Below are 7,352 nucleotides of genomic sequence, written 5' to 3'. Positions count from 1 at the left end.
GCTCCAGGCCCGGCAGAGAGAGGCCGAGGTGGGCCCGGGGGGGTGAAGATGGGGGGGGGGTGCTAAAATGAATGGGGGGGAGGTTAAAGTGGCCGGGGGGGGGAAGGTGCTTTTGGTTTCTTTCCTTTGTTTCTCACTTCTCTAGCTCGTTCGTAATAGGCAATAAATCTTACTATCTCCCTATGCTGAGTCTGTTTTGCCCGTCACAATAATCACTGCGCGATCTCCTCGTCCTTATCTCAACCCTTGAGCCCCTTTCATCGTATTTTCTCCCTGTTCCTCTTTGAGGAGGGGGAGTGAGAGAGCGGTTGTGGTGGAGCTCGGTTGCCCACCCGAGTAAAACCATCACATGAAGTCTGCGAAACCTCAGAGGAGCAAAGAAGGACAAGGAGCAGTGAGAGGCCTCCATGAAGAGCCAGAAACCATGCAAGAAAAACTCCTGTACCTGTGGGGAGTCCCAGTCCTGCTGAGAACACCCAGAATAGCCCCATTATCGTCATCGAGCTCTGAGGACAGCAAATCCGAGGATGCCAACGAGAAGACAGCCAGGCTTCAGCCACAGCGTTCAAACTCAAGAAGGCTGCAGAAGTCAGAGGCTGAGAAGTTCTGGCCAGTTCTGCAAGAACCTCCGGAGATGGCAGCGTTGGCATCTAATTCTGAGGCCAGCAGGCCCAAGGAGCCCAGCTCCACCTCTCTTTTGGTGGCACTTTGGTGGCAGTGACACACAAGGGGGCCAGGTCCAAGCAGTGTCAACCACCAGGGACCAGAGCAGGGCTCTCTACTCCTGGCCATGGCCACACCGACCAGGGCTTGGGGAGCTCCACCTGAGCTGGCAAAAGAGGTGCATGATCAACATCTGCATCAGTCTTGGGGGCTCAAGCCTTGTAGGAAAGCAGAGTTGTGGGGTCAGTGGGGACTCTCCAAAGAGCTCTTAGTTTTGAGCCATGGGTTGGTTCACTTGCCGCCCTTGGCACCCTCCATCACGAGCTGCAAGTTACTCACTTTCCTATGAGGCTTTTTGGGTAGGCCTGGCAGAGCTCAGGAGCAAAACCCTGCTGCTGGCCAGGCTGCGGTGAAGGGGTAAAGAGAGGGAGGGAAATGGTTGGTCTTGCCCTCAGTGTTGTGGCCTGAGGCCATCCCCGGGTTCATCGTGTGTGCAAAGAGCTCCCAAAACTACTGTTCCTCTGAAATCATCCCAAACTGCTGCTGGAAGTGGGGCCATATCAGGGACCTTCCCCTGGGACGTGTTACACCTGAGGGACCTTTTCCATGTGTTGTGGTTTAACCCGGCCAGCAGCTAAACACCACACAGCCGTTCGCTCACCCTCCCCCCTCCCTCTCTGGGATGGGGGAGAGAAATTAAAAACAAACAAACAAACAAACAAACAAAAAAACTGAAATCTATGGGTTGAGATAGGGACAGTTTATTAGGACAGGAAAATAAAATAATAATATGTACGAAACAAGTGATGCACAATGCAATTCCCCACCACCTGCTGACCGATGCCCAGCCCAACCCCGAGCAGCCGGCCCCCCACCCCGGCCAGCCCCCCCATATTAATTGTTCAGCATGACCCCAGATGGGATGGAATACCCCTTTGGCCACTTTGGGTCAGCTGTCCTGGGTCTGTCCCCTCCCAGCTCCTGCTGCACCCCCAGCCTGCCCGCTGGCAGGACAGAGGGAGGAGCTGAAAAGTCCTTGGCTTAGTGTAAGCACTGCTCTGCAGCAATTAAAACATCAGCGTGTTATCAACATTAGTCTCATCCTAAATCCAAAACATAACACTCTACCAGCTACTGGGAGGGAAATTAACTCTCTCCTAGCTAAAACCAGGACATATATCCACCCCTTATTCCATACCATTGTGATGGTTTTACTCGCGTGGGCGACCGAGCTCCACCACAACCGCTCTCTCACTCCCCCTCCTCAAAGAGGAACAGGGAGAAAATACGATGAAAGGGGCTCAAGGGCTGAGATAAGGACAAGGAGATCATGCAGTGATTATTGTGACGGGCAAAACAGACTCAGCATAGGGAGATAGTGAGATTTATTGCCTATTACTAACGAGCCAGAGAAGTGAGAAACAAAGGAAAGAAACCAAAAGCACCTTCCCCCCCCATCCACCCTCTTCCACCTCCTCCCCCCGAGCGGCACAGGGGAACAGGGGAATGGGGGTTATGGTCAGTCTGTAGCACTTCTTCTCTGCCGCTCCTTCTCGGTCCCTCTCGTCCCCTGTGCTGTGGGGTTCCACCCACGGGATGCAGTCCTTGCTGAACGGATCCAGCGTGGGCTTCCCACAGGCAGCAGCTCTTCAAGAACTGCTCCAGATCTGGGTCCGTACCACGGGGTCCATCCCTTCCGTTATTTAAAAATGGGAGCGATGTTTTTTTTGTTTTGTTTTGTTTTGTTTTGTTTTGTTTTGTTTTGTTTTTTCCAGTCACCAGGGACTCATCCGGCTGCCAGGACTTCTCAAATACGATGGAGAGAGGCTTGGTGACTCCATCAGCCACTTCTCATCAGTCCCCACAGAGCTGTATCTGTTCAGTCGCATCGGGTGTTCCCAGTGCGTGGGACCTGCTCCCCCAGTCCCTGCCCAGAGGTTCAGGGGTTCGAGATGTGGGAAGCCTCAGATCAGGCTCCTGATTCTCCCTTTCTGTCTTCCCAAGAGGGAGAAGGGGAGGGAGGGAGGAGAGAAACTGCCAAAGCCAAGTGATGGGTTTGGGACAAATGCACAAAACCCATGGGTTACGGGCAGCACGCTTCCTCCCCTCTATCAACGCTTCCTCATCCACTGCTGGCTGCCGGGGGCTGAGGGCATGGCAGAAAGAGGCTGGAGGCGAAGGAAGGCTGCGAGGTGGAGATAAGGCCATGGAGGACAGGAGAGAGGTTCCTCCATCCTCATATCCCACAGCCTCATATGGTCCCAGAGTCGCTCTGTATCCCACCAGCAGGGTCCCCATCTCCTTCCTGCCCTCGTATCCCTCCCCAGCAGCCTGCCATATCCCCAAAGCCCCCTGTCCTTACTGCCATCCATATCCAGATTCCCCGGCCTTCCATCAGCTCAGGTTCCCATACTGATCACGCAGCTTCCCCACATCCCAGCATTCCCCTTATATCCACTGCTGGTGGCATGCCATATCCCATAGCCCCACACATGCCCCAAATAGCCACCATTCACTCAACGCCCCACCCCAATATCCCCCCAGTTCCCCGTACACCACCCCCAAGGGGCTCAAATGCCGCCTCCACATTTTCACGTTCCCAGCCTCTGCATTTCCTATTGCAGCCCCACATACATGGGATATGGGACATTCCCCTCCAAAATCCCAAACAGCAGAGCCCCCAGTCACCCACCCCACCTGCAGCAGCTCTCCCACCCCTCACTGGATGCACTAACACCGAGCACCGGGACAACCCAGGCGAGGTGACAGTGGTGGCCATCCAGTTAATGACACACACACGGGCTCGTTCTGATTTGGGGACTCTCGTTCCACCATTTTTCTTCTCCTTCGCCTCTCCAACCTGCTTTTCCCACCGTCATGCCCTCCTGGATGCTCCTAGCATCCCTTTCCTTCCCCATCCCTCTCTCACTCTGTCTATGCTTTCATTTTTCACTCACATTCTGTTTTTCTCTCCATTTCTTTTCTCACCCTTTCTCACTCCTTTTTTTTTCTCACAATTTCCATTTTTATTTCTTATCTTTCTTAATTTTCTCTTTCACAGTCACCCTTCCCGACAACGTCCGTGTCTCCTCCCTCCCCTTTACCACATGAAATGACCCTTTTCTACTTCTTTCATCCTCCCACAAACTGATTCTTGCTTTGTTTTCCCAGCGGAGCACTCATTTGGCTTCAAACCAGTCTTTTGGGATGTGTCTTCAGCAGGGAGCAGTCTTTAGGGGGTGGAATCGCCCACAGCATCTTCCTCTCATTAGTGTTCCTCGTACCTATTATCCTCCTGAAGGCTGTTTGGGGATCTGGCATCCAGCTGGGAGATCCCAGCAGGGCTGGCTCCATACAGGAACGAGGCATCTGCGGGAAGGAGTGAGGTGGGTGGTGGGGAGCCCGAAGGTGGGGCGATTCCCCCCTCAGCTCAGGGTGTACCTTTGGTTCTCCCCCGGGCCCAGAAGAAGAGGAAGATGAGGCTGTTGATGGTGAGGAAGCAGCTGCCCACAACCAGCAGCCGTAGAAGAGGGAAGCAGCTGTTTCCTGCAAGAGGGGAGGACAGGTTAGGAGATGGAGACACAGTTCACGCGTGCTCACGGAGGGAAGGCTGTGAGCATCGTTCTGCCACCATCTCTCTTTCCCTTTCCCCACCCCTCCTTCTCCAGGCATTCTGCTCAGGTCCAGAGCGCTGAACACCCAAAGACTTTCCCTGCTTGCTTGGCTCTGCAGGAGGCACTGAGAAATTTCGGAACCATGGCTCAGGAGGCCAAGGAGAGGATGCTGAGCCATGAAGGTGGACAGAGGGGTGCTTGTGCTACTTGTGTGATAAAGGGGTGGTTGGGGTGATGGAAGGGCTGAGAGGGAGGGAGAGGTGGGTGAAAGGCTGGGTGGGCTGAGTCATGGTCAGAAGGATGGTGATCGGAGAGGTAGAGCAGCTGCCCGGTGCAAGAATCAGCTAGTTTGGAGAGGAATGTGCAGGGATCGGAACGCAATAGTTTCGGGAAAAAATGGAGAGAGGGATGGTTTAATGGGCTGGTTACCGGATGGATGGATGGATGGATGGGCTGACAGATTGTTAGGTGCGTGGATGGATGGCCAGCTCACCTTCCTTTTGGGTATTTATACTGATAGACACGGCTTGGCTTGTGAAGGAGGGGATCCACCTCTCAGGCTTTTTTTCCTCATACTTGCAGGTAAAGTTTCCACTCTGTTGGGGACCAGCATGTGGGAACTGGAGGACCATGGAAGTCCTTAAATTGCCCCCATGATCTGCTGCACTGTCCTCGGAGCCTTCTGTCGTAGGGAGGACCTCTTGGCCATCCCTGTAGAAGCGAAACCTCCGTACGGTGGCATTTCCAGGGGCCTTACAGATGATGCTTAGGAGATCTCCTGCCATCACCTCTCCCAGCGGGGACTCCACCATCAGCAGGGGCTGGGGAAGGTGGTCTGAGAAAAGGGGAGGAATAAATGGAGATGTAGCAATAAGGACAGCACAAATGGATCTCCAGTTGTTTGCCTTTCCACTGCATGCAGCAAACCTTGGGACCGTAGGCTTCCTACCACGACATGAGAAGAGCGCCAGTGGCAGCCACCTTCCAGACCACGCTGGTCCCAGAAAGATAAATCCTCCACCCAGACATCCTACTGATTTTGGGGATGGGCTGGGTTAAACCACTGTACTGGGTCTGGCTGGGATGTTAACTTTCCCCGCAGCAGCCCATACAGTGCTGCGCTCTGCACTTGTAGCTAGAACAGCAGTGGTGTCACACCGGTGTTGTGTCTGCTGCTGAGAAGTGCTGGCACAGCATCAGGACTCTCTCTGACCCTCCTAGGGGGTGGGCAAAAAAGTGAGAAAGAAACATCAGCAGGGCAGCTGACCTAAACCAACCAGAGGGATATTCCATACCATATGATGTCACACTCAGCAATAAAAGGTGGGAAAAGGAAGAAAAAGAAAGAAGAGGGGAGGGGTGGGCTCTCGTTGCAAAAACGTCTGTCCTCCTCCCGAACACCGGCTACGTGCGTTGAGGCCCTGCTTCAAGGACGTGCTCAAGCATTGCTCATTTGTGGGAAGTAGAGAGTGATTTCTTTCCTCTGCAGTTCCACATCGCCTGTACTTGTTTTGTTTAGTTATTCCCTTTCCCCCTCCCTCTTCCCCTTCCCCTTTTTTCCCTTTAGTTGAATTGTTTAATTAATAATAATATTTCCTTAATAATATTTTTTCCTCTTTATTAAATTATTCTTATCTCAACCCGTGAGTTGTTCTTTCCTTTACTTCTCCCCCTCCTCATCTGAGGAGGGGGAGTGAGAGAGCGGTTGTGGTGTTCAGCACGGTAAAACCACCACAACCACAAAGCCCACCAGTCCTGATTTCCAGGTGAGTTGTCACATCGGGGGGCGATAGGTGATACCCACGTTTGGGCAGCTGAACGGTTCTCAGAGAGGAGGGGTAAAGCAGACAGAAAGATAAAGAAATCACGCGGCTCACCTCCAATCTTGATCACCAGTTTTTCACTGGCTGGGGATGTGAGCCACTTCTGACCTTGCTTGAGGGAATAGCTGCAGAAATGTGGCCCCCTGTGTTGCATTCGGGAGAGGATGAACTCGTGCGTCGAGCTAAATCCTGAAATTGCCCAGCCAGCCTCGCCAAAAATTTGGTAGGTCAGCTTCCCAGTGATGTTGGGGGGAGTGGTGCACACCAGCGTGACAGCATCTCCAAAGAAATACTCCTTCTGTCCCTGCAGCACCCGGAGGGTCGGGGCAGGGACTGCGGCTGGCGGATAGAAAGGGAGACAGGCGGAGGTGAGGTGCAAGGAGCAGAGGCCGAAGGGACTAACTGCACGCAAATAAAAGAAGCTGGCTTTCATTTCAAGGAAGACAATAATGCACAGAGGGGACCTCGTAAAGCAGAAATGTCTCTGGGCTATGACTCATTCTATCTCCTTGTGATTCAGCACAAGTTGCATCCCGCTGCGGGAAGTGATGAAAGAAAGGAGACTGCAAGAACCCTTTCCACGCCCTGGGCAGCTTTGTCATGCCAGCAGAAATGTCATTAATGTCCTTTCAAACAAATTGATTTTCCTGCAATTTGGTCATTTATGAAAATAGGAAATGGGGAAGGGGGATCGAAAAGGCTAAGGGTGAAGGGTAAAACCCGTCACTGAGGCTCCTCCACAGCAGTCATCGGGAAAAGATGTTTGGTCTCCACCTCCCTACCTGCCCCCAGCTGCAAACCCTACAAAAATACCTCCGTCCCACACCCAAACAAGGAGGAGCAGGAGTGGGAAGGAGAGGGCCGGGAAGGGGTTGGGTCTCAAGGGGTTTCCACTCATCACCAGTGCGTTGACACGAGGCAGGACTTCAACAAAGTGAGATAAAGAAAAAGCCCCAGCACCCAATTTCACTACTGGGCTCTTATGGGGAGGGGGAATGAGGCTGAGGGTCCCCCAGACAGTCACACCTCTGGGACCCCAAATCCAGCCGTGCCCCCAGCAGCTCAGCCCCTCTTTAAGGAGACCCCAGAGGAGTTACCTTCCCCAGAGACCTTCTGGCAGGGCAGGAGATGCACGGTGGCTGGAAGAGAAGAGGGGAGAAGGTCTGAGTGTAAGAGTGAAGGGGGGAACAGGGATTACGTGGTGAGGGCATCTAATGAGGGAAGGGGAAGGGAAGGGAAGGGAAGGGAAGGG

The 7,352-nt window shown here is 53.3% G+C and overlaps 1 protein-coding gene across 2 annotated transcripts in view; it reads right to left on the bottom strand.

Moving 5' to 3' along the window:
* Positions 1 to 3,664: 3,664 nt before the first annotated feature.
* The window catches only part of LOC118159526, a 4,938-nt gene continuing 1,250 nt past the window's right edge, over positions 3,665 to 7,352 (bottom strand). Inside the window, exons 2-6 of one of the 2 annotated variants that reach the window (XM_035314095.1) lie at positions 7,198 to 7,239; positions 6,155 to 6,439; positions 4,771 to 5,112; positions 4,105 to 4,209; positions 3,665 to 4,032 (exon numbers count right to left, since the gene is read on the bottom strand). In XM_035314095.1, coding sequence (XP_035169986.1) covers positions 3,932 to 4,032; positions 4,105 to 4,209; positions 4,771 to 5,112; positions 6,155 to 6,439; positions 7,198 to 7,239 — 875 coding nt within the window. In that variant the 3' untranslated portion in view covers positions 3,665 to 3,931. The remainder of the gene's footprint in view (positions 4,033 to 4,104; positions 4,210 to 4,770; positions 5,113 to 6,154; positions 6,440 to 7,197; positions 7,240 to 7,352) is intronic. The other variant, XM_035314096.1, reaches the window with a different exon arrangement.

This window comes from Oxyura jamaicensis, unplaced genomic scaffold (assembly GCF_011077185.1).
Source record: "Oxyura jamaicensis isolate SHBP4307 breed ruddy duck unplaced genomic scaffold, BPBGC_Ojam_1.0 oxyUn_random_OJ70798, whole genome shotgun sequence".
Taxonomy (NCBI): Eukaryota; Metazoa; Chordata; class Aves; order Anseriformes; family Anatidae; genus Oxyura; species Oxyura jamaicensis.
Note: the sequence above shows the minus strand (reverse complement) of the source record. Positions and strands in the feature narration are given on the sequence as shown.